The sequence below is a fragment of the Emydura macquarii genome, unplaced genomic scaffold, assembly GCF_026122565.2.
Source record: "Emydura macquarii macquarii isolate MOO-44397 ecotype Brisbane River unplaced genomic scaffold, CSIRO-AGI_Emac_v2 contig_374, whole genome shotgun sequence".
Taxonomy (NCBI): domain Eukaryota; kingdom Metazoa; phylum Chordata; order Testudines; family Chelidae; genus Emydura; species Emydura macquarii.
The window spans coordinates 8,574,557-8,602,046 of record NW_027130511.1 but is presented as its reverse complement, the minus strand read 5'-3'; the positions used below and the strand labels follow the sequence as shown (position 1 = coordinate 8,602,046).

Below are 27,490 nucleotides of genomic sequence, written 5' to 3'. Positions count from 1 at the left end.
GGAAGGCTTGGTCTCAAACCTGAGTCAGAGCCTGAGCTTAGTGTGCAGATGTGACACAGTGGAAATTTTCTGTAATATTTGTATGAATCCTATGTGTGCTTCAGTTTCCCCTACAGGCTGCATTGTTACCCAGTGGGGGAAAAGGACTGTTTGCTCTCTGGGAAGGCTAAGAGATATAAGTGTGGATGTTGCCTAGCTGTCTCGGCTTTAGTTCCACATATCAATGGAGCATCTGAGAAGACAATGGCAAATCCAATCACCACGACATTGACACTTAGCAACCAATGAGCCAGAAGGATATGGATTTCCCTGGTTCTCCACAGGAAAGGAGAGCAGCAATCTGCAATCCGAGAGCAAAGAACTAGAGTGGTATGAGATAAGGGATAAAAGTTGATTGTAGAAAGGAGTTGGGGCTCTTACCTGGAGTCTGACCAGGGAGGGACAGACTAAGAGACAAAGCTTGAACAATGGGGTTCACTACAGTTTGACTGGGCTTTGAGCTAACCAGAATAGTCTGTGCTTTAACCTTCAGTTCTTTCTGCTATGCTGTGTTCCTATGCTGTGTTCCAGCTGATTAATTAACTCTACTGTTTTGACAAAGCTGTTTGAGTGTCACTGCAAATGTTTGCTGAGGTGCATTAATCCCTGAAGAGTGTACAAGTCTCTACCAGGAGCCTATCTCAGTTGGACTTGCTGAGCAGAGCTCACAATGTGAAGCAGAAGTGTTGAAGGCCCAGAGGTCCAATCTAAGGAGATGGTGAAGCTTCGTGGCTTACCCTGGAGGAAGAGTGAGACTCCTTGGGGATCTAGCACACTGAATGGATTGCTCCCAGAGACTGTTCCAAAGCTGGAAGCATAGCACCAATCTTGTGGATCCATGGTAAACATATTCTCAAGGGCTTGATCCTGTGAGGTGTTGAGCAGTCTCAACTCCCATTAAAGTCAATGGGAGTTGAGAAGCTTAGCCTCTCTTAGCAGGCACTCAGCACCTCGCAGGCTCAGGCACTTGAGATCTAGTAAGAGACTTTGAAGAACAACCTGAAAAAAATGCTTTAGTTTTGAGGCCCTGATAACAATATATTAATATCAAAATAACCTAAAATACATCAGAACACACAAAACATTGTGGTGGCTGGGGACAAAAACACCTCTAAACCTATGGTTTATTTTGGGAATTTTTTCTGAAAAAAAATTGTTGGCAGCTGTACAGGCAATTGTGTAAATCAATTTACACAAGAAATTGAGCCAAAACATGAGCGACCTAGCTCACAATGTGTTGAAAAGACATATTTTAAAAAATTCCTTGAACAACCAGGAAAATAATCATAATTTTCACTAAAGTTTTCTACAAATGTTGAATTTTTGCCCCACAATTCTCCACTCGCCAAATACAGTATAACCCACTTGCTTATTAGCTTCTAGGAGGCCTAAAATATTCAGTCTGAATAGAGTTCATTGCTTGGTATTCAAAATACTAGTTCAGCTATCAAAACTTAGTTAATTATTAAGCCTATGTGTTTAATCAGAGTATCTGACTGTGCAAATTGTGGAAATCTTTTGCTTTTCTGACTTAAGCAGATTCTTCAGCCAGAAGGAAAATGGGATCCCAACGGTTTATTTTCAACATTTGATTAGGTTAAGTAAGATAATGTTGGTTATTTCTGCTGACTGAATACCAGTCCTACTTGCAAAGTTTTAGCACATTCTAGATTTACTTTTTGCTTTTCTAGTATGGCGGAGTTTTTGGATCACAGAATTTTGCTGTTAGTAATTTCATTTTTAACAAGTCTGCAGAGTACAAAGCTCCTGTCAGAGTGGAAAAAGTGTGGCGATCAGGAATGTGAAAGTAAGTTAAAAGGTTTTTGTTCTTAATGTGTCTGGTAAATCCATAAACTGTCATTTCAAATCACACTGTAGAAGCCCACAATAAAAATTAGAAAGAAAATGTGGGAAGTATAAATGCTTTAATGTGCTGTTGTCAGAGTATTGGGTTGATGAGGGATACACCTATATACTTTCAATAAAGGGAAATATTCCTGGAAAACCAGCCTGTGGGATTGTGTTGTGGAAATATGGAAAAGGGCAAAGTTCAGTAGAAATACTTCGTATTACCAGTAAGTTAGAAACTTGGAGCTAATACCTTGTAGTTTTTCATGAATTTCCTCAAAATAGTCAATGTTAAGAAACACCTAATTTAATTTTTTTAAATGATTCTTCTCTGTATACTAAAATACTTTTTAAAAAATTCTAAACTGATATATCTGTAAATGTAAAATGAATGTTAAAAGTGTTTACAGAACACATATTCTGGTTTAGCAAAATGTTCTGTCTATTTTTTCCATGATAAGCCAACTTCAGGGTGTGGTTTGTGCAGTCCTTCTTGTGAAAGATACTGTTAATCTGCCCTTTATTTTTCCTGCTATGGTGTTAATTAAGGACAGAAACTAGTTAAGGAATAGGACAGAAAAGCCCTATATAACTTTGGGTGAATCGTCTGCATAAATAGCTGTCCAGGAGTTAACCAGGCTTGCCCCAGAATCAGAAATGGCAGAGATACAAAATGGATACTTTATAGAAAAGCCATCTCTCTGATTACACTGTGAAACCCCTTTTAGTCACATAGACTTGGAGACAATTTTTCAGCTGCCTCCTTTGATTTTGCACCTACAAATATTTGCACTTTCAAAGCAAGCTGCTCTGTGCAAGTGGATCCTGGCACCCTTGTGGAGCCCCATTGACTTCAAGGGGCTCCATGAAGGCTCAGGTGTCTGCTTCTGTGGAGCAGCTTGTGAGAGGGATTGGGACTCAAAGTGAGTATAGTATTTAAAACATTATTGAAAAGGAAATTTAAATGAAAGCCAGACAACCTAGAGTTGAAATTTCCTGCTTTTGTCAACTTGTGTATTCCTTCATGCTTATATTATTTAAACCTGGCTTTTTTGTTTTTAATATTTACATTAAAAATGACTAAAATAGCTGGAAAATAAGTGAATGAAAATGTGCAATATTTAAAAGTAAAACAATCAAAATACTTGGAAAATGTTGTCTTTTAACCTTCCGGTTGTTTATGGGCATGTGTAACAGCTTACCCTGCAGCTCGATGTTTAGTGTGTGCCAATACTGTGTGCGCCAATACTGAAAGATGGTATGCACATCTGGGTACTGGATCTGTTCTCACTGATGTCAGTAGGATTTATGCCATTGACTTCAATGAGAGCAGGATAGGACCTCCAATGTGCATTCCAGTTTTGAGTAGGTTTCTAGTTTAGTGTATTTAAACAGTGATATTATCATAAAACATATTTTATTAATATATAAACAAATGTTTTTGAACTGTTTCTTTATATACATCACATTTACTTTTTCAGTATGTTGAATGATTTTTAAAAAGTATTATTACTTTTTGTTCCTTTTTTACATATATTCAGCCGCAATGAGCAGAGTCCAGGGCACTAAAGACTACATAGGGCCTGACTGCCGATATCTGAAATTCAAAATGGGGGAAGAGATAATTGTATACTCCAAACTTTCAAGAAAAAGGGAAGATTTGTGGGCAGGGAGTGTAAGTATTTCAGCCTGAAATAATTTCAGTATGAGCAAGCCAAATAAAATAATGATAATATATTTGCACATCTTTAACACCTTTCATCTGAGGATCTTACAATATTTGATTAACATTAGCCAATTAAAGCTCATAGCATCATTATGAGATAGGTAATTATGATTTCCATTTTACAGATAGGGAAAGTTAACCACAGATATGCCCAAGGTCCCTTAGGAGTAATAGAGCTGAGACTACAATCCTTGTCTTCAGTTTCAGTAATTATGCTCTAGTCACTTGACCATACCATCTATCTTTTAACTACATGGCTTACTGAGAACTGTTCAGGTCTATTGGATCAAGTACCCACAGACTAATTAGAATTTAGGTACGGAATTATTAAAGTTAGCTCATCAAAAATCCAACTTTGGAGTCTGGTCCTGCAATTTTTGTTAAAACTTCCAAAGAAGTAGTTGGGAATTTTTCTTAAGAACAACTAGCACTTTCAACAGAATGGTCAAATGGCTAAGACGTTGGATTTAAGATGCAGTGGACGTGTGTTTGCATGGGCTCGAACCCTTGTAGGTGCTCGAATATCAGGTGATGGTTATAATAGAAGAACCTGATAGATCTGCAAAAAATAAAGTTAACCAATGCGGTCTATCAGTAAAATTTGAAGCATTTTGAAAATTTCTACATGTCATAAGATATATATTTACCTAGTAGAGCAGAATGATTTCAAAGCAGCACAGGTAATCATTCATTGCCTGTTGTCTTCAATAATATAAAAATGTAATGTTTTTCCTTCAGTTAAGAGTTTGGTAGCTCAGATTACTAGATAACCCTGTACATTCTGTTGACGTGGACCATAACAATTTCTCATTAAGTTCCCTATCACATCCTTCACAAAGAAGTAATTTAGGGCTTGTAGTAGGAACACAGTGTGTACGTTATCGTTGTGCACATAAGATATGTGGAGGAGTATGGTTTCTCATTTGTTATTGGGGCATGAGTTTGGTCTTACTTAAGTCAGTGGGAGATTTGGTACTGATTTCAGTGGGAGTGGGATCAAATCATTAGTGCATATTGTAACACATGAATTGAAGCTGTGTCAAGGCTACTGTTTTGATACTGCACAAACACATGTTCACAATAATAATGTGTAAAACAGAGGTGACACGTAACTGTTGATGGGGGGACACAATTTAATGGTTGAGGGAGGGGCATGTGACTGCTCCATGCGTCGTCTCCGGGTTCAGGAACCTTCCAGCCCCACCTTCCTGGGCTAAGGCAACCAATCCTGCCAGCTTCTGTGGGGCAGGGGCTGCAGGAGCGGGGAGCGCGTGCTTCCGGGCCAGCCCCAGGGGGTGGGGACAACTCACAGCAACAGAGTTTCTCCCTAGAGCTCCTGCGTCCTCACAGACACCTCAGTGGGGGAGGAGCACGGGCACAGGGAACCTGTTCCTGGCACCTTTCCCATCAATTCCCCACACTGTGCCCGGCCCAGGGCCTCCTGCTCTCCCCTCACCACCAGGGTTACCTGCCACACAGACCACCACCACCTCCCCAGCCAGGCTCTTGCAGGCAGTTGCAGCACTGCACAGAGGCAGTGACCCAGAGCAGCCACCATTACCTGGCAGGAGAAGTGGCTTTGTCCCATCCCCTCTGCTCCTTGCCCAGGCCCAGGTGCCAGGGAGAGGGGCCAAGTGAGCCAGAAATGTGCTGCGGGGTGGGGGGGCTCAGCGTGAGAAGGACAGAGCTGCACTTCTCCCCTCTCCCCCCGCCACCAGCAAGCCAAACAGAGCAAGCCCTGCAAAGGCAGCTCAGTGCTTGCCAAAATTTTGGGAGGCATGTGACGCTGCCCCATGCATCACTTCTGGTGTAAAACATAATATGAGGTTTATTAATGTTATATGCTTTAAGAAGTGATGAAGAGAAAACTTATTTGTGAAGGAGAAGAGGTTCTATAGACCAAAATGGGTATGAACATCAACTTCAGAAGGCTCCTCTAATCTAAGTATTTGTTAGATCATAAGTTCTTAACATGAAAAGATACACACGTCATCTGTATATATAACAAAATGCTAAATACTGTCCTTATTTTTTTATTTTTATAGAAAGGGAAGGATTTTGGATATTTCCCAAAGGATGCAGTTCAAAGTGAAGACGTTTTTATTACACAAGAAGTAGAAGTGCAAACTAAGGTAAACTAATATCACTGGTCTTCCCTGTGTACTGATGAGCAGCTGAAATTCTGATCTCCAGATGATACATGGGTAGAAACTCAGGTGTCATTGCAAGTCTTCTTTGGGGTTGTTCAGTATGTGCTTTTCTTGCTATTCTACCATTTGTCTGTGTATAGTGCTCAGATACAGCTCTCTTTTAAGAAGAAGTTTAGATCCACACATTATACCACGTAAACCAAATAGAGCCATGAGGAATAGCTGGATTACCTACATTTCCTCATAAAAGGCTATACACACATACTATGGCACAGAAGCAAAAAAGTAGATAAAATGGGTATATTATTTTATTACAAAATACTTTAAAACAGTGGTTCTCAACCAGGGGTGCGCATACCCCTGGGGGTACACAGAGGACTTCCAGGGGGTACATCGACTCATCTAGATATTTGCCTAGTTTTACAACAGGTGACATAAAAGTACTAGAAAATTCACTACAAACTAAAATTTCATACAGACAATGACTTGTTTATACTTCTCTATTTACTATACACTGAAGTGTAAGTACAATATTTATATTCCAATTGATTTATTTTATAATTAGATGTGATTTATTTGATAATTATATGGTAAAAATTAGAAAGTTAGCAATTTTTCAGTAATAGTGTGCTGTGACACTTTTATATTTTTATGTCTGATTTTGTAAGCAAGTAGTTTTTAAGTGAGGTGAAACTTGGGGGTACACAAGGCAAATCAGACTCCTGAAAGGTGTACAGTAGTCTGAAAAGGTTGAGAGACTCTGCTTTAAAACATTCATGTACATAATAAAAAGGTAATATTATTCTTTTAGGAAACTGATTTCCTTTGCCTTGATGGAGGTGAATACCTTTTGGAAAACAAAGATAGTGTGTTGCATGATCATGATGAAGAAAGTGAATATCCGTTACCTTACACAGAGCAAAAAGAACCAGAATCAAAGATGCCCGAAGGTGAGCTCCAAAAACAGACAAGTATTTCCTTCCAGAAGGAACATGGAGTTGAGTCAGTTCCTGAAAATGATGAATTAGACAGAACATTCAAAGACCCTCACACTCGGGAGGAGACTCAGAGCAATAAATTGTTCAGAAACAACAAGAATGGAAAAGATGATGCTGTCCTGCAAGAAGCCGAAAGCAGTCACCCATTGAAACCAGCTCCAATACAATCTACATGGACTATTTCTGGTATTGTAGGATGGCTTGACCTAGGAAGTAAACAAGATGAGGTGGCCTTTGAAACAGTTACCGAGTCTGTAGAAGAAAATACATTCAGAAGCAGAAAAATAGCAATAAGTGATGAAAGTGATATGAAAGAACTAAATGATGAGGATAAACCAGAGCCTTCTGGCTGGTTTCAGAGTAGACTGACAGATTTACTACATTTTGGTAGAGAGAATTCAGGCCTTGATTTGCTGTCCAAAGAAAATAGTCCACAAATCTATGACAGTTCTAGTAATGCTGCACATTCTGATTTTGAACATAGAACTACAGCTGCAGACATATCAACAGAAGAACAGCAAAAGAGTGACAGTGAGGTATCCAAGTCAAGCTGGTTTAATTTGGGTTTAAGTGATGTTTTCACATTTGGGCATTCTAATAAAGAGAACGCTATAACAAAAGAGGAGCAAAACAGAGAAATGGAGGTTGCCACAAATAAGAATGAAGAAATTCAGACTTCGAGCCCACAAGAAACTGAATCTCAGATGGATATAGAACTGAAAAAGGAAATACCCAAAGCAATGATAGGTGAAGAACAAAATGACAAGAAAAATAATGTGCAAGAAATATTGGATTCAGACAATAAAACACCAAGTTCTGGGGTGCTACCAGTAAATGAAGATAATCCTCTCAACTTCAAGAGCACCAAAAATGCAGTAGAGTCATCTTTTACTATAGAAGTAGCTGACAAACTAATTGAACCTTACAGTTCAGAACAAGACCCAGTATCAGAAAGTCAAGTTGTGGAAAACACTGAAGTTAAAGAGATAACTCAGGAGTCAAAAAGCATAAATGGCCAGTCAGGTTGGTATGAAAATATGTATAGTAACTTAATTAGTTTTAATAGGGACACATCAGATAATCAACAGAGGCATGAATCTGCGGTTGCTCATGGAACACAGGAATCATTTACATCCCAGCTTTACTCTTTTCCCAACTCACCACAGAGCTTAGACCCCACTGTTGCTAAAAATTCAGAAGAAAAGCATGACAGGTTTGAAAAATCTCAATCTCTCTTCTCATTTAGTCATTTTACAAACATATTGAGCTTTCATAGTTTAACAACTAAAGTAAAGGAATCTGTGCAAAGTGCACAAGAGGATTTGGACTTTAGTAAAGAAATTTCCCAATCTGAAAATAATGATGAAATATTACAAGGAAGTAAAGAAACTGCAGAGAAATTACAAGCAAATCAGAGGGTTAGTGAGAATGTGCGAGATAAGAGAAATGTAGCAATGTCTCAAGAAAGTATTCTCTTGTCCCCATTAGCAGTGCAAAGTAATGAACAAAATAGTGAAAAATCTATTCAAGATGCCAAATTAGTAAAAGAGAATAATACTTCACCCCTTTTATCCACAGAATCCCAATTAGAACCTAAAATCTCCCAAGGTCAACATTCACAAATATCTAGATATTCAAACTCCGAGGAACACATTTCTGATGGTAGTGAAAGACAGGAATTTTCTAATATAAAAGATAACAGTGATGTCCCTATCTCTAAAGACCAGCAACATGCATCTTTAGATTTAAAGTTAGAAAATACAATAGATTCACCACTACAACATGAATATATAAGTGAAGATTTTTATTCTAGTGAACAGCATATGCTATCAAAAGAGGAACCAATTGAACAGAAAGAGGACAGAACAGATAAGAATGAAGAAATGCATACTTTAAACTTACAGGAACCTGAAACTTACATAGAGAGGAAATCAAAACAAGAAATAGCTGAAACGATGCAAGATGAAGGACAAAATAATCTGCAAATACATGAACAAGAATCAGTAGATTCAGAATATGACACACAAAGTTCTGGGGAGTTGCCAGCAAATTTAGATAGCCTTCTGAACTTCAAGAAGATCCCAAATGAAGCTGAATCATCTCTTACTCAGGAAATATCAGACAAAACTAAACTAACTGAGCTTTATAGTACAGAACAAAATTCAGCTACAGAAAGCCAAGTCGTAGAAAACACTGAAGTAAAATCAAAGAGCAAAAATTATCAGGCAGGTTGGTATGAAAATATCTCTGGCAAGACAAATTTTAATATGGACATATTGAATGATCAAAAGGAGCAGGAATCTATAGTTTCTCAAGATACACAGGAATCAGTTGTACCTCAGCTTTTATCTTCTTCCGGCTTATCTCAGGATTCAGACACAATTGATACCAAAAATTCAGAGAAAGAAAAGCAAAGCCAGTTTGAAGAACCACAGTCTCTCTTCTCTTTTAGTCATTATAAGAACATAATGAGCTTCCAGAGTTTCACAACCAAAGATGAGCATTCTTTGCAAAGGCTACCAGAGAATCTGAGCTTCGATGATGAAAATGGCCAGTCTAAAAATGACGATGAAATATTACTAGGGGACGAAGAAATTGAACTGAAAGTTCAAACAAATCAGAAGATTAATGACCAAGTAGTAGAGAAGAGTGATGTAGACATTTCCAAAGAAAGTGCTCTATTTTCTCGATTGACAGTGCAAAATATTGAACAAGATAGTGAAAACACAATGAAAGATACTAGATTAGTAAAAGATAGCTCACTTCTTTCATTTACAGAATCCCAGTTAGAACACAAAGTAGAATCTTTATTTAGCTATCCAAAATGCAAGGAACACAATTCTAAAAGTAATGAAAGAGAGGAATTTTCTAATATAAAAGAAAAAAGTGAAGTTTCTATTTTAGAAGATGAACAGCAGGTATCTTCAGAATCAAAATTAAATATAAAAGATTCACCAGAACAACATGGATACTTCTGTGAAGATTCTTATTCTAGTCAACAAAATATTAGTAAAAAGGTAGAAAGCTGGGATTATTTAGCTGAAAAATTTTCAGAGGGTAATGGTCATGAACTTGGCATTGATCACAGTGCTGGCACAAAGAAAGTTCAAGTTTCAGATCAATTATCTTCTCTGGAATTTGATGAATCACTATCAACACACCATTTAAATAATGAAGTACAGGGACATGATGTTTCTGTAGATTCTGAAGAAGAAAGAGAACTCATTGATGTGGAATATACTGAAAATTCTTCTGACAAAGGTTTGAATGATGTCTCAGAAGATTCCATAAAAGATAATTTTTCCAAATCAAATGTTGATGATATGTTAGACAAAATTGTAGTGAATAGAGAAGATATGAGTCAGTTTCCCCAAGACAGAGTAGAACAGCCAGAGAATTTTTCACAACATGTTTCAAAGTGTGGTGAAGATAACCTAGAACACAGTGAGCAAATGATAACAAATTATGAGCCAAATAAATCCCAAAATGAAAAGAGAGCAAATAACCAAGCAAGTTCTTCAATAGATGCACCTGAGGACATAATAAAAAGTGAGAAAATAATTCCTGAGCAAGATAGTCACACATTAAATTATCTACTGTATGGTTTGCAAAACAAAGGCAATGAACTTCCACAATCTTCTGTGCCATTTCCACAGGAGCAAAGAGATGAAGCATACAATAAAAGAGAACATATTTCAAATCCATCTGAACAGTGTTCTGATAATATTAGAATTAGTGAAGATTCATTAATAGTAAATGTTCTTGGTAAACATGTTCTACAAGAACAAATTATAGCTCCTGATGCTAGTGCTGATACTTTTGCTGAAGAGGAGCTGCAATCTCAACAAATTTCCCTGAATATACCACATCATAAGAAAGAACTAACAGAAATAACACTGGACGATTCATCTTTCCAACATGAGCCTCTGATATCAGAATGTGGGATTGGGGATAATACTAATTCAGATCCTGGAAAGAAATACAAAAATCAGATGCTACATAATAAAAGAAAAGAGTCTTCTGTATCATCAGATTTAGAAGTACCTGAGTCCAGCAGTTCAAGTCATCATGAAAATATGGAAAGCATACATAGAGAAAATGAATCTGGATACCAGAAAATATCATCATATCCTCATTCAAATGACAATGTAACACCAACCTTACTGGATGTATCAGAATCTCAGAAAATGTCTGAAGAAAGTTTAGTAACAAGAGAAACAACTGCAGAATCCAATGATATCCTGCTTACTGAACACAAACATTTATTCCAGGAACAATCTAGTGTAGTTGAAAATTCTGAAAAAAGAAACCTAGCATTGCACTTAGAATCTTTTGAGTCTACCGAATTGCAAAGTCAGGAACCTCTTAAAAACCATGGTGACTCTAATCCTAACAAGCCTTTGTCACATATACTCCATTATCATGATTCATCACACAAGCAAACAGAACATGTACCTTCGCCAAGTGAGCAGGGCTTGGATACACTGCATATAAATGCTGTGAAACATATGGATCTGAATGATAAAAGACACATTGGCAGGGAAGATGCTCTTCCAACTGAAAACATAAATCATATAGAAAAATTAACTACGTCTGAAAAAGCAAGAGAAAGTAAGGAAAAAAGCAAAAAAGATACTAAAGACAAGAGAAAAGCAGACTTCCAAAATATAAATGATAAAAATGATGTCGTGACAAAGGGGGTGGTGGATAGAATTTTTATGAAAACTTCACTGTTTCTTGGAAGTTTGTTTAGTAAAAATAATAATGAAGATTTTAGAAGAAATTCTGAACACAAAAATCCTATCCAAGACCCAAATGAAAATAGGGAAAATATTAGGATAAACCAGATTAAGGTAGAATTTAATAATATGCAAAGGACAGAGGCTGAGTTAAAGGAAAATGAATCTGAACAAGAAAATGACATAGTTCAGACTGCAGAAGCTACAAATAATTTAAACATAGATCATTTTAAGATGCTAAAAGATAAATTTGAGAAAAGACAACTTAGCATTGAGAAAAAAAATATTTTATCAGAAACAGGAACAAACAAGGAAATTGATAAACCCATAATCTGGGAGACAGGGTGTGTGTCCCAGCAAACAAGGAAAGAAGGCAAAAGATTAATTGATTGGGACACAGATATATCCAATCCATTCATTGCATACCAACAACTTCATTCAAAATTGTCTCAGGAAGTGACGGAACCTTTAAAGAGTCTGTGTGAAAGAAACAAACTCTTGCTCCTAGAGAAACAGTTTAAAAAAGTCCAGCATGATATCACTACTTTTACATGTGAAGACAGTTTCATGCAGAAGAAACAAGTGATTTCCTCTGTGGAAGAGGAACATAATCTGGACATTGGCTATGACAAATGTATGAAGGAGAAAATGAATTTTCTTCGAGAGCTTCAAGATCTTCTGTCAGCTATCAGAATGAAGTGTGAAGCCCAAAATGCAGAATCAGGTACTGGACTACTGCTTTACTAATTAAAGGTGATAAAACAAGAACAGTACTTGCTTTGTGTGAGGAAAATGTAGGACAGATTCCTACAGTGTAAGACACTTCACTTTTAGTGGTTTAAAATCAGGACTAGTGAATTTAGCTACTAGCTGTTAATAGGTGATTATAGTGCAGCTATTTAACACTTTCTTTGAGGAATATATGACTCCCTTATGTCACACTACTTATAGGTTATGAACACCATTCTGTAATATAAAATATATGGACATGAGTAAAGTACTTGTAAAAATCAATGGTAAAGCCTGTAGAAAGCCACTTTAAGTTGTTAAGAGATACAGAGTTCACCGTTATTCCAGAGATAGTCCGTCTTCCCTAGGTTCTCTGGGCCTTATTCAAAGCTCATTGAAGTTAATGAGAGTCTTTCCATTTACTTCAGTGGGCATTGGAACAGGCTATCTGTTGTTATACTTCACATCATAACATGTTATTTTACTTTGGTAGTAATTCCATTAATTTTAAAAGTCAGATTTAAGAATACCGTAACTTGATTCTTTTTTAAAGTCAATCCCATTGTAATCAAACTCTTGATGCCATTGCACATTTTGATTCCAGTATCTGTTGATGGCCTCATAAATGTATCAAAGTATATCATATTTGTGTGATTAGTGTCACCATCATTTAAATTATCATTCTCACATTGCAATTAAAATAGGAATGTAGTTGGTAAATGTCGTTTTTCTAATGGGAAAAAATTATCCCTGGTATAAATCTACTGAAGCCAGTAAAATTATACCCGGAATGAATTTGACCAAATGGAGTAAATATTCTAAAGCGTCTAAAATTATGCCCACGGTTTAACACCTACAATATTTCTCAGTCAAGGGTGCATACAAACTGGGTAGTTAGAGATATATAACTACATATATACATAAAAATCTGAAGTTTTGGGTTGCACAGAAATCTAGGCATAACAGGGAAATATGCAGGTGCAGTTTCAGTAGCCAAATTGAGGCTTTCAAAATATGGCCCAGGTAGGTATTTTCTAATAAATAAAATTTTTTTACAAACAGACTTAATTTTAATTAACAGTAACCCGTTGTCTCTGACACATAGCTAATTATTTTTGGCTCACTAAATATACTAATTGTGACTGTATTGTATCTTTATATGGCAGCTGTACTTCAAAAATTGCCATGAAAAATTAATTAATGCTTATTTCCTCTTTGTGGCAAGGAACATTTTGTTTTCTGAAGTCTTTTTTTGTTAGTTTGAGGAATTGTAGTCTAACTCACTGAGCTAACTGAAGAAATCAAAATTTAGGATGGCACAGATAACTCTAGTAATTTTATATACATAGTGACATCAGAAGAGTAACACTTTGAATCAGTTGTCCATATGTTCAATATGCTCTTCCCACCAAATACAGCAAGGTGTTTAAGTAAAGCTTTGAAAGCCATTACATTTATTTAGGTTTTTTGGTTTTTGTTTGTTTTTGTCGTCCCCGCACACCCCCCTCCCCTCCCTTTTTTTTTTTTGGCAGTTGCAAGTGACAAAAGTTTAGAGTCTGACTTTAAAAATGAGGAGGAAATCAGAAACCAAAATAGTAACATAATGGGATATAATCTTATAAAATTTCACATGCAGAAAATATTATTGATGAGAAGACTGAAAATAAATATGATTCCACTTCACAATTGTTTGCAGATATATCTGATGAGAGAAAATTATCAGGCAAAGCTCCAAAAGAAGAACATCACATGCATACAGCTTTGTATAATGAACGCAATAGAGGCCAACATTCAAAAGCAATAACAATTGCTCCAGTGAATGCTCAGGAGAAAATGTACAATTCAGTGAAAAATGTTCAATTAGATGTCAAAAAACCTTTATCACAGATCTTTTTCCTGATTCAAAAATACATTCCCAATAATGGTAAGTATGAAGTTGTTTGATCTGAAAAAAGATTGCAATCTTAAAAAAAATGGAGCTATTAACAAGATAGATTAATAATGCAAAACATTTTCTTTCCTTATAAATGAAACAGAAGAAGACTGGATATATCAAATTCTCCTGCATTTGAATGGTCTTGACATTGGTGACTTTGTAAAATCTGTATTTTCAGCAATGGCAGCTGTTAGCATAAAGGTAAGATTTTGTTTCTTTAATGTTTTATTAACACCAGAGAGCAATTGAGCCCAATTCTGCTATGTGTTGGTTACACTTTGTAGATCTGGAGCTGGAACTGATAGCAAAACTGGGGCAGGCATCTTCTGTGTGGCCTCTTTTTTCATGTTGAGGAAACATTTAAGGAGACCAGAATTTTGAAACTTGGCCATGGGGAGATCTGATGCCCAACTGGTATAGGGAGGGAACAGAAAAGTGCCACGTTAGCTGCTGTTTTCTTCTGCCCCTTGCTACTCCCATTGCCTCTGCAGAATCCTCCCTGGTGCATTTAGTGACTGTACATTCAAATGTGTGTTTATAGAACAGCCAAGAAAACACATTTGTCAAACACACCAGCATCTTTTATCTATTTTTTAAAGGAAACCCACAGCCTGCTCCTGCTCCCATTGAAGTCACTGGTAGAATTCCCTTTGCTTTAAATGAAAGCTGGGTTGGGCCTTGAATTTAAAAAAAAAAAAAAAAGGTACTGCAATATTTTAGTAGTGATTTTACATATACAATATCAGTATTAAAAATTCAAACCTTTAGGTTCCACAGCAACGTAACATGGCCCTTTTGTGAACATAAACAATGTATTACACTTAGCACAATATACAAAATAATATAAAATGCGAGGCACAGCGAGTGTGGGAACTATAATTTTGTATTTGCTGCAAAATCTACAAATGTAAAATCTCCATCAGCAAGTTGTTTTACCATAGATTTTGTTTTCTTCTTTTAATATATAGGTTAAATCAACTGTTCTCCAACTGTGGCAGAAGTACCACTGGAGGTACAGAGGCCACAGTTAGATGCTGTGCAAGTTGACTTCTTAAAAAATAATCTTTATAACCCCCTCAGCAAAACGTGCCCAGTCAACCAGAAAAGACAAGTTTGGAAAAAGGCAGCTGCAGTGCAGCCTCCTGACACCGGGGCCGCTGTGGCCTCATGCAGCTGGGTCTCCTCTTGAGAGCTAGCTCAGCCTCCCTCCCCGCCTGCTGTTGTCGCCTACTTCACCTCGTGTCAGTTTGGCATAAGGGGGCAGGCAGGGAGGCTCCCCTGACCCAAGTGCTGGCCTCCTGCCCATCCACCACCAGCTCCAGCAGCTCCTGTTGCTGCTTCTCTGGGGAAAGGGGGCAAGGGGAGGTTGGGGGACACAAAGGAGACATTGAAGGGGGAACATGGAAGCCTTGAACGGGGGAGACATCTTGGAGGGAGGCTTTGGAAAGGTGGGGCTTTGGAGAGCTGGGGAAAAGGGAGGGACAGAGAGCAGCTGGGAGAGGGGTACCATGGGGGTCAGGGTCAGCAGATACAGAAAGAGACATGGAGATGTTGGGTCTGATTTTTGGAAAGGGAGCGAATGAGGAACTAGCGGACAGGTTCAGGGGGACTGGGGAGTGGGGACAGGAGGGTCCTTGGAGAGAGAGAATGGGGCAACTGTGGGGATGGGGTGATCTGGGGGGATGCAGATACATGAGAGAATTTGATTGGGGGGCTGGTCCAAGGTATAATTTGGGGAGCTGATGAAGGAGGCACTGGTGACAGAGGAATCTTGTGGAGTGACGGGACGGCACTAATACATAGAGGAATGTTGGGGAGGGGAGATGTGAGGTACCAGTTCAGGGTGTGCCTTTAGGTGTGAGGATAGGTACTGTGAGGGCCCTTGGGGAGATGAAACATGGGAGAAGCAAAGAGGATTGGGGGAAGGGAAAGACAAAAGTATAGGAGCAACTTGCTGTGGTAGAGCTGGAAAGACAGAAGAGAAGATTGGGAAGGGGAGGCAGAGTAGAGGGGAGACTTGGGGGAAGGAAGGTCTGAGAGTAAGGGAAGGCTGGGGATGGTCAGTGAAGAAAAGGCTGAAGGCAGTGAAGTGAGTTGTAGTGCCAGATTCTAAAGGTAGCAGGGAAGACGAGGCAGAAACTGGGTGGGAGAGGCTTCAGAATGGGAATTGGGGAGGAGTAGAAAGAGACTAGGGGCACTTGGAGAGGGAAGTCTGGGAGAAACAAAGCAAAGGAGGTGAAGACAGATAACTAAAGGATGGAAAGGGAATCTCGGAGAGGCAGAAGAAAGACAGAGGATATGGAAATTTTGACAGGTAAAGGGGGAATATTAAAGGGACTGAGATGGTAAATAGGATTGGGGCACAGAGTAAGGGGGATATAATGGATGTAAATTTCTAAGAAACCTTGGTGACAGAAGGATATTGAGGAAGGTAGAGGGACATTGAGGCACAAATACAAGAATATCTGAAGAGCTCATATGCCAAGTACTTTTGAGGTTCAGATGTGGTAGTCAAAGTCTTAAAGTTTGAGATGCACTAGTATTTTTACATTATTATAATTTATTCCAGTGTGTTCTGGCAAATACATGAATTGTGAGAGGGAAGTATGAATAATATGTTTTCTTCAGAAATGAAGACTTTAATGGATAATTGGGATACATAGATGTGACCCGTCCATGCCCAGGGTAGCCAACTGATAATGCCAAGGTCAAGGCAGGCTGCAAACGGAGAGCAGATTCTCCCTGCACTGGTGGGTGGCACAGAAGCCAGACTTCCCAACTAGCCACAGGCTGCACTTCTGAATCCCCACAGAAACCAGTACACAAATACACACAGCCCCCTTTACTGCATTTCAGCTCCAGGCTCCCAAATCAGTACTAGATCCAGTAAAGAGACCAGTTATTTAAACTCTATGCTCTTTACTAAAAAGTTTCCCTCTGACCCCAAGGGGTCAGCCACAGTACCAGTTCAATATAAGCTTAGATCTTACCTAAAATACCACACTGCCAGCCAATCCTTTAGTAACTAAAACTAAAAGTTTATTGTAATAAGAAATAAATAAATCAGGAGAGAAATATTAAAGGATTAGAGCAAATCAAATACATACAGATGATTAAAAGTCCATATATATCAGGTTTCTAGAAGAAATGTGGAATTGCAGGCTTATATAGCTCCCTCTGGTACACATCCAGTACCTGGATGGGTCTAAGTCCTTCGTTTCAGTTGCCAAATGAATAGATCCAGAGGTAGGTGTGTGTCTGCAGCTGGACAGGAACAAAGACAAAATGGTTTCTGTGGTTTGATCTTATATACCCTCTGTCCCGGGCCATACGGCCTGTGGAAAGTCACAAGAACTAAAATGGAGTCCAGAGGCACATGGGCCAATCTTCAGGTATGCCTGGGGTCCAACTCTTCAGGTGTGCCTTTAGTTTCTTCCTGGGCTCCTCGCATCTGTGAGTGTCTTAATGGGCCATTAAACAGGCTATTGTCTTGCCGCCTCTCTGTCTGGGGTGTGTCCCAGCCAGCCCAAATTGACATATAGAAATATCAAATACATCCATAACTTTCATTTTACATATAATACATGAACATAAGTATTAGTATCTTACTCAGCACAATATATTCTTTCTAACGGTGCCTGATGTGGCATATCTTACATGAATCATTATGATTTTGACATATTAATGTTAACCAATATGATAAATGCCCCCCCCTCCAATCCAACCAGTGTGAAAATAGAATATTCACACTTTACAGGCTACGTTAAAATTCAAATTTGTATTGTTTAGTACAAATAAAATGGCTATTTTCAAATTCCCTCATATATCATTAAGTATCAACAGCTACCTTGTATTGCATTTTCCTTCTCTTAGATTTTCACAGTAAAAGATGCAAATTGCATATGTTGCTGCATACAAAGAACGACTAAGTCAACCTATAAAAATTGGTATTTACAAACATAATTATAATGGAAAATAATTCCAATGGACTATAAAAATCAAGTTACAGCAATAATGAAATTTAAAAAAAATTACAATGCCACGTAGCTAGGATATGGCTTATCAATGTTTTCTGCAGCCTCTGTGTTTCAGTGTGTAATACAAACACGTGGTATTACAGTCCCACAATATGGTCAGTTTTTAACTGAGATGTGGAGCATAAAGGGTATTCTTTACCTTTTATAAAAAATAAGTAATGTATATATTAGACTTCCTAATATAACATTTCTTAGCATTAGAATTCTAAAAACACATGATGTCAATTAATTTATATTTACAAAGGAAAGGAGACATGATGTGCCATGAAATGAAAAACTTTGTTGCTAGTCATTAATCCACCTTTGGCCCCCCCCACTCCCAAATGCAGAAATGTCAAAACAGGATCTCTGTCCCTTTGGAAACATACCAGTGCAGGATGTCTCTCTGACTGGGTCAGGAACTTTCCTTAAGAAACTAGGCTATGTTTATGCTCATTGTTTTTATAGAGATTTTTATTATGTATTTGTATATGTATTACAATATTTGATTCACAAATGGAAACATCTAAAACAAAGGAAGGGGTAAGTTTCTGTACAAATAGTTAAAGTCTAGCTAAGAAGAGGCTGGTTCTATATCCACTGAGTATTACAAGGTACATGTCAGAATGGAATGATTGTGAGATTGCCATGGAAATACTTCTAAACCTGTACTGTTGTGTGATGATCTCTCCTTTGTTTCTGTAATTACGTTCTATCTTGTTGTGATTCTGAATTGTATCTCTTTAAATGTTTGAAAGATGAGTGGGCTATATTAGTTTGTAAGGAAAGGATTTTGTTTACATTGTGAGTTATAAATACCAAGCCAACTGTATTCAAACATTTCCACCTGAAATGGCAGTTTCCTGCATTGAAACAATTTCTGGTGCTAAGTGTAGAATTTCAAACATCTGTTTATGAAGGGCTCTTCATACTAACTTGAAATTCTGACTGTCCTGAGTTAGCATTTGATAGTGCTTGGCTCCATTAGGGTATGATAAGTGTTTGAGGATGTGCAGGTGGAAAGGAAAGGAAATATTTTCAGAACAAGATGCTCAAGTTTGCTTCCTCCATTTCTCCTTTACTTTTTTCTTAATCCTCACACCCTATTTGCTTAGTTTAATTGTTGTTGTTTCACCCAGATTTTTTCCCTTTCTTTTTTGCTTCCTGTATATAAAGTTGCAGTAGGCATTGGGAGAGAATATTCTCCCAAAACTCGCACTGTCTGACACTAGGGTTCATTTCCTGAAGTTCAGCAGGCAAGATGGGTAACAAGAAGTTGGATAAAGCAGATCCTAGGTCTTGTTTTGCTTGTCTGAGGGAATATATTTGTGTGTGAAATGATTAAGCAACAAAATTTTAGGTTAGGCTAGCAGTCTAGTTAATGGTATACTGTGCTTCTAAACAGAGGACTTGAGCTCACGTTCCTACCTTCTCGGGGGAGGAGCACTGTGCAGGATGGAGTGCCTTTCAGTGCTCTCAAATGGTTTACTTGAAGAGGCTAACTATTATTCTAATGGATTCTAAAGAGAACTGCATATAGCCTTCCTAAATTGGACAGATGTGGTGTTACCGGAGATTTGTGGGGAGAAAAAAGCACCCAGCGTGACCCCAAAAGCCTGATAAATGTATAAAGCTAACCCCCTTAGATCCTAGAAGGGATTTTTTATAGAATAAACTCCATGTAGCTGACATGGGCATCTTGTGAACGATTTACTCAGTGAGTCACAAGGCATAATCTCCATGGGCCCCATGACTTGGAGCGTGTGTTTCCCTGGACCTGTCCAGCACAATCCTGCTAACATGGCTTGTGCTACTCCAGGGCTGCCAATGTCTTGCCCAAGGCGGGGCGCACGTTGCCATCTCCTCTTCAGGAGCCTGCCTGCCCCAGTGTTCCTAAAATGGAGGGCAAAGAGCCACCCTCCCTGCCTCGCCTGACGTTGAGAAGGGGGTGGCCCCGGAGTGTGCAGCAGGCCAGGAGCAGGTCCCAATGTGCGGCGCCTCCAACAAGTCACCTCACGTCGTGCTGCTGGGGCGGCCCCTGCGCCCCCCGCCCCGCGTCTGCTCAGCTGCTGCGCTCTGGCTGCAGGTGCGGACCGCGCACAATTGCGGGAGCGGCCAGCTGGGTAGGCTAGTGAGGAGAAAGCAGGATCTCGCACGCGGGGCTCAGCGCCCCCTCCCTGGCTTGGGGCAGTGGTGACGTCCCCTTCTTTCCTCCGCCTTCTGGTCTAGCGGCCGTGCATCCCCACGGGCCCCCCTGAATGGTGCCTGCTGGCTCGACCCATGTTTCTGGGGCAGTCACCCCCCCCCGGTGGCAGTTGGTACGGTCGGCCCCCCCGCCCCAGGCAGCCGTAGTCTCTCCCGGGCGGTGGTGCCGCCCGCTTGGTTGTTGTCAGGCTACTGCCGGCCGGCAGGAAGCTGCGTGGGCCGTGGGCGTTCCTGGGGCTGCTGCCGAGCCGGCGATGGCCCCTGAGCGCCTGTTGCCCCCTCGCCGCTGCCTCCTGCTGCCGCAGTAAGATGGCCGGCGCCGGAGGGAGCCGGCAGGACGCTCCGGCCGCTGCAGGCGCGGACCTGTGGCTGGGCTTCCGGGAGACGGCGCAGCGCTACTGCGGGCTGGCCCTGGAGCGAGCGCGGAGCGTGAGTGCGGCCCGGCCCGGCGGCAGCGAGCTCCCCGGCCCGGGGGGCTGGGGTGGTGTCCGGTCACCTGGGGGTGGGCGAAAGCCGGGGCCGCCCGTCATGTAGGGCTGAGGCCCCGGGGAAGGGAAGCTGCTGCTTCGCGGCCTGGTTCTTAATTGTGAAACTAGCCCAGCGATTGCATTAAAAACCGCCCGGGCAAGTGGGCGTTGAGGTTTCTGTTCTCCGACGCTGTAGAGCGGGGCCGCGTAAGCACCCCGCGGGAGAGAGGTGCTGTAGCTGGAGGCCGCGGCGGGTAGAGGATTGCCGTAACACGAAAGCCTGGCTGCTTCACCGCCATCAGCAGCGTTAGCCTGCACTTCAGTGACCTGCACTCACCGGAGCTTGTGTTTTGTCATTTACATACAGCTGATCTGCAACGGAACTCGTCCTCTGATATTTTACATTTTGCTGGAAAAGTCAGCTGTCTGGGTTAGGCCCCAGTGCTGCAAATTGCTCCACCTCTAAGGAGCAGCTTGTAGGACCAGAGCCTTAATCATGGCAATGTTTAAGGAAAGTCAAGATGAAAAGGGCACAAGTATTGGAAATATAGTGAGGCTTGGTTGTGAGGAGGCATGGGGCTTCTTAAATGCTCTGAACTTTGGATGTCTGTGAAAATAGAAAACCCTGTCTCAAAATATCTTTTAATGGTATCAGAGGAGGCCTGTTGTTGCTCTTTCCAAGTGTAGACTGACAACCTTAGCTGGAAAGACTTAAGCTTTCTGCTTAGTGAATAAAATATACACTAATCGTTGTATATAGAAAGGTGAGCTGCATTAAGCAGGTTGTTTTTTCTTTAGTTTAGAAAATAATGTGTACATATCTATGTACAAATAATATAGACCACAGACTATGCAGATCACAAGCCTTTACATAGACAATTACACTGTACTGTTAATTTTATTTTATAAAACATATTTATGCTATATTTTAGCCAAGCAGAAAAATTATTTGCATATCTTTAGCTTTCACTATAAATTGCCCACCAACTATGTTGTAAACATTTTGTATTTTAATGCTGACACTCTTCCTGGTGAAACGTATAAACCACCTCAAGAAGGAGACTTTCCCTAAATGGCAATTTCAGAAGGAAAACTTAAAAAGCTGTCTGGTCTGGTTCAACCCACCATGTGTGTCTTTGGTTATATTGTACACTGATTACTAAATAAACAAAAAGATTTAAAAACTAAATAGAAAGCTTCTGACAACCATCTGCTACTTCTCAGGGTTTTGAAAAAGTAAATATACAAAGAATTTTATAGTCTTATAGTTGACTCAGTAAACAATAAGCAATATCTGCATTTGTCAGAAATAACAGGAAATCTGTCTCTCTTAACCACTCAGACTTCTGCTTGATTTTTTTTTAAGGTTGTGGCAGTGTTGCCTGACAGTATGAGACCGGGTCCTGATCTCTATGGTTTCCCATGGGAAATGGTGATTTGTGCTGCACTTGTTGGAGTTTTTACAGTCTTACTGTTTCTGTGTAGAAGTTATCAATCAGTAAGTATCCAAAATGACACACAAAATTATGTAGATCGTATGCATTTACAGAAAAATGGTTAAAATTGTAACTTCATCAGTTCTAATTTTTTAAGTGAAATATGTGTTATGCTGTCAGGAGTGACTCACAGCTGTGAGTGCCTATCTCAGGGCAGACTGTCAGAAAACAAAGGCAAACACTCCAAACTGGTAATGTGTTCCATAGTTAGATTTCACCAATCTAGTAACAAATGTGAACTCCTGGATCACTTTACCAGTCTTACCATGGAATCATAGATAGTCCTCTTAGACTCTTGTCTGTCTTAACACCCAGACAAACTGAACTTTGATAAAAGGTTATTTAAACCTCAAATCACACCATATCAGGTTTCTCACAGTCCTAAGGGACCAGTCACTAACCCCAGATCAATTGGTACTCCAGACCTTACACCAAAGACAACCAAACCTTACACCAAAGACAACACTGGCAGCCAATTCTGTAGTAAACTTAACTATAAGTTTATTAGTGAAGAAAAAAGAATGAGTTATTGAGAGGTTAAATCAGGTAAAATATAACAGGTAAATCACAGTTTGTAACTCCAAATTGTGGCAGTGATGTAATAAATTGCCAGTATCCCAAAAGTCCTTCAGGGTTACCCAGAAGAACTCTGGGGATCACCGTCTTCTCATTCAGTTATTCTGCCTTATTAGAATCCAAATAGTCCTGAGATGAAGGATCTTTCCTCGAATCCAACTTTTATATCTCCTTTACACAGAAAGCTAGCTGACAATGTCTGTAGCCACTTGGGTTTTTTCTTTGATGACAGACAGTGAGGAATGCGCTTAGAGTTCTTGACCTGATCATCACACAATGACCACTTGCTTTGAAATTAGCATTTTTGTTCAAGTCTTTAAGTCCTTCATTAGTATTTCACCAGATTTCTTTGAGGGGTAATTTAGCAAATTTATAGTCCTGCAACTGTTACATTTTAACAGGAATAGATAAGCAAGAACAATACAAGTAACTACCCATTACTTTTCATGAAGTTTAAACATCTGAATATACACTTATACATTAACAATTGCTTTGATGTACACTAACATACAAGTGAATTGGCTTGTGGCCCTGATCTGACCTGGTTTACCAGCATTACAAGGATTATAGAGTTTTAAGTCAACTGGTCATACAATTGATGATGATCTCTCAAACGGGAGGAAAATTAGGTTGTAGCCTGTCTTGTCAAGGCCCTTAGTGGTTGTTTTTAAATGGATCTTCATCTTTTAAAAGCAAATTAAATTAAACAGTGATAAAATTTCCCCTCTCTGCTTTCTCGTTTTATGGGACAAATTTTCAAAGCCATTTTCCAAAATAACATCTGCACATTTTAGTATCCCATATCTTCCTTAACATCTTGTAGATATTTTTACTCCCATGTGGCTTGGTACTTCAGACTGTATGTGATTGTAACTATACCAGCTAGGATTGTGATCTGGTCATATCTTGCAGGATAACTAGGAGCAGACCTGCCTAGAAAAGTTCAGGATGCTGAAGGAAGTGATGTTGGTGATTCAGTATGTTGCACTACTGAACAAGTGTCTCAGTATGTTGCTGGGGAGCACTGTTCTTTTATAGGAACATAATACTGAGGTTCTTGGACACACAACTTATTGAAAATCTAATGACACTTTTGTGCAAGATTTATCTTTTGTCCTGGACAAATTCCAATCAAAGTAATAACATCTTGCTGACCTAAATTCTCCCTGCAGTTCAAAATGAATTAAATTTTCTTAACTTGCTGTCCTAAGCTACTGTTTAGTTGGTTGTTTGCTCTTAAGTAGCTGCAGCAGTGTGCATAAGAAGTTGCTGCATTCCAGTGGTAAATGTAGTGATTCCTGTGTTTGAAGATGTGGTACAAAGTATTAATAACTTCCTCTATTTGAGCTGCAGCGTCTTTTTTATTTTTGTTTGAAAATAATTCTAATATCCCTTTGATCCTAAAATACAAGATTGCTGTTTGTGTGTTACCTGTAGGTCTTTTTGTTTTGCATCAGTGAGGCAGAAATTGTCTGTGGAAAAAGCTCCTCTGTGTGTGTAAAATTAACGTCTCTTTAATTTGGACATTAGTCCATTCAGCCTCCTGTCCTGTTTTAGTGAATGACACAATTATCTCCCTGGCCTACTTAAAAACTTTCTCTGCAGGGTGTTGTGTTCCAATAATGGACTGTTTGCTCTCCTGTGCTTCCCAAACACACATCTCCAATGTCAGTAGTCTCCACAGGCCTAGAGCAGTGATACTCAAGAGGCAGCCCACGGGCCAAACGTGGCCCACCAAGGCTCCTTGTATGTCCCACCAGCTTTAAAAAATGTTTATAATTAAATTTGCAAATAGTAATGTGCTGCCTATCATCTGCCTATGACTTCTTTAGTAAGTAACTTACTGGCAGTGCTTAATTTGTAATGAAAAAGGTGGTGGGGTTCAGTCCCAGCACAAATTAAGCACTGGCTGGTAGCCAGACAATGGCGGCTGTTGGCTGGGCACCCAGTTCTGAAGGCTGTGCCACTGCCAGCAGCAGCGCAGAAGTAAAGGTGGCATGGTATGGTATCTCAAAGTCAACAACAAAAACTAAGCTTTTAACCCAAACTGGACAGTGGATTTTTTTTATTATGCCACTTCATTGAAACATAAAACCCTTGTGTTTAAAATGCCAAATGACTGTATCCATCTGTAAGGTTGTAACATGAGCTGCCATTTCGAATCAAAGTACAGAAATGTGACACTGCCAGGAGGATAGGCTGTGTTTACAAGTCATGACGAAATTGAAAATCTGAAGTCTTAGTATCTCACTTCAAATTAAAAGTAATAGCTGCTTCTCTTCGGATAATGTTGGTACTATCTAAAAAGAAAAAAGCCATTCTGAGTGCCGGGCTTGTGAAGGAGTGATAGGAAATGCTGGAGGATCTTTTTGCTGGAGATAAAAAGAGAGATGACGTGAACCATATGAAACAAGTTCTTCTGTCTGATTCCAGGGCAGTGCGAAGATTGTAGGTAATTTACAAGGATTATTTGTTAGCACTGCTTTCTGATTTAAAAACCACCAAATGCATGTCTCTTGCAATAGACAAATCAAGCGATTTTAAGTGACACTTCCCAGATATCGCTGTTTGTTAGATTTTATGATAGTGAAATTTTAAAGGAAGAATTTTTGTCCTTAATACTATTAGAAACCTACACCATGGGAGAGATCATTTCTTAAAAAGATAAAAGGCTTTTTTTGAAAAAATGGTTTAGATCTGCAAAAAGTGTAAATTTGCTAGTTACAGATGGAAGTTTCTTCATGACAGGGAGAGAGAAGGGCTTTGCTTCACATTTGGCAGTGATACACACTTCATTAAATACATTTCACTGCATCATTCATTAGACTGTTCTGTGCGGTAAGTTGTCTGGGGACTTGAAAAAAACAATAGATATTGTGATGAAATTAGTGAACTACATACATTCAACTTCTAGCTTGCAACATTGTCTTTTTAAAGCTCTCTTACAAGACATTTCAACCGAATACAGTGACCTGTTGCAGCACACTAGCTCACTGGTTAAGTAGGGAGCATGTGTTAGAGGCTTTGTGTGCTTCAAAAAGAAATAATAGAATTTCTTTCAAACCACAAGATGAATAAGGCTTGGGAGTTCCTGGAATTTATGAATGATGTCCCCTCTATGTCACAAGTAACTTTTCTGTGTGATATTATTGGTCACTTGAATTCCCTCAACTTGCAGCTCCAGGGCCATGCAAGCAGTGTTGGGGATCTGTTTGAAAAAGTGTGCACCTTTCAGAGGAATCTTTAAATCTTTCAGACTGACTTAACAGGAAAGATGTTGCACTTTCCCACATTGTGTGTTGTTGCTACAGATGTAACAGATGAAAACAATGCAAGAATTCCTAAACAATCTGATTGAAAATTTTAAAATGCAATTTGAGAATTTTAAAATTCCAAAGGATTTGCTTTTATTTGTTTGTGGTCAGTTTGTTGTTTCTGCCCATGGACCTTGCCCTTCTGAAGCAAAAAACGTTCTTGATTCAATTGATGAAAGTGCTTTTCAATTAGAAATTGCAAGGCTCCAGAACTCAGATGTCTTGAAGGTAAAATTCAGAGACATGGGTCTTTGTGATTTCTGGACTTAATGCTGACCAGTTTCAAAATAGCCAGAATCTAGCCATCTGGTTTTTAGTAGTGTTCCGATCAACATTCCTCTGCGAATCTGGGTTTTCTACCCACATACTTTATTAAAAAACAACACTGCAATCACCTGACAGATGAGCATCTTCACCAGTGCATGAGCCTTGCCTGGACCTCTTACAAATCACTCTTCACAAAGCTTGCCAGTGATTGTCGATATCACCTCTCCCATTAAAGACTGCCACAAATGCAGGTGGTGGTGTTGATTTATAATCTTTGTTAAAAGATAGAAACACTAATATTTATGTTACAATCAAGCTCTTTATTTATTGACAACTGAAGGTGTGCCTTTTTTTGTAAGCCTCTCATAAAATTCTCAAATCAGCTCACAGGTAGATCTAATTAAGTATCACTGGCTTAGAATCTCTAATCTGTCCTTGATCCCAGGTGTCCAGTCTGGCTAACACTTTATCAATGTAAGGGTATTTCTTCGAGTATGTGACAGTGTAGATCCCACTGTAGGTGTGTCTGAACCTCTTGTATGCAAGGCCTTTTTTAAAAATAATAGTATCTTTCTACGCTGTGCATGCACCTTTTGCCTTGTCTTGCTCCTGTATGAGGGCATAAAGGGCAGAAAGACTGCAACCATCTCTCATTTTCTTCTAATCTGTGAATGTCTGATCCTAGGTTTGGCTAAACCACTCAAAACCTCCTACAAACCTTCAGAACTCTTAATATTTTAGCATATGACCACTATGATCTGTATTGACCCATCTGGGCTTGAGTACTGGTAGGTAGACCCACGTGTATGGATCTCTCAGTACAAAGCTACTTGATATGGTGGACTTGAAATATGCCAGCTTCAAGTTCTGTGATGGACTATTTCCCCTGAAAGATGAACACAGTAGGTACGTCTTCTGCTTAGGAAAGTCAGATATTGCTGAACCACCGTGCTGTCATTCTCTGCATAAGTCACAAGATATGAG

The 27,490-nt window shown here is 39.3% G+C and overlaps 1 protein-coding gene across 7 annotated transcripts in view; it reads left to right on the top strand.

Annotated features, from left to right (window-relative positions):
• The first annotated feature begins 1,605 nt into the window (after window positions 1–1,605).
• Window positions 1,606–27,490, top strand: part of MIA2 (MIA SH3 domain ER export factor 2) — a 60,674-nt gene continuing 34,789 nt past the window's right edge. For 2 of the 7 annotated variants that reach the window (XM_067533699.1, XM_067533717.1), the window contains exons 1-7: window positions 1,606–1,846; window positions 3,429–3,562; window positions 5,659–5,745; window positions 6,575–12,224; window positions 13,926–14,153; window positions 14,266–14,366; window positions 22,220–22,351. In XM_067533699.1, coding sequence (XP_067389800.1) covers window positions 1,732–1,846; window positions 3,429–3,562; window positions 5,659–5,745; window positions 6,575–12,224; window positions 13,926–14,153; window positions 14,266–14,366; window positions 22,220–22,351 — 6,447 coding nt within the window. In that variant the 5' untranslated portion in view covers window positions 1,606–1,731. Of the gene's footprint in view, window positions 1,847–3,428; window positions 3,563–5,658; window positions 5,746–6,574; window positions 12,225–13,925; window positions 14,154–14,265; window positions 14,367–18,120; window positions 18,725–19,951; window positions 20,816–22,219; window positions 22,352–27,490 lie in introns of those variants that run through there. The other 5 variants (XM_067533725.1, XM_067533732.1, XM_067533708.1 and 2 more) reach the window with 5 other exon arrangements.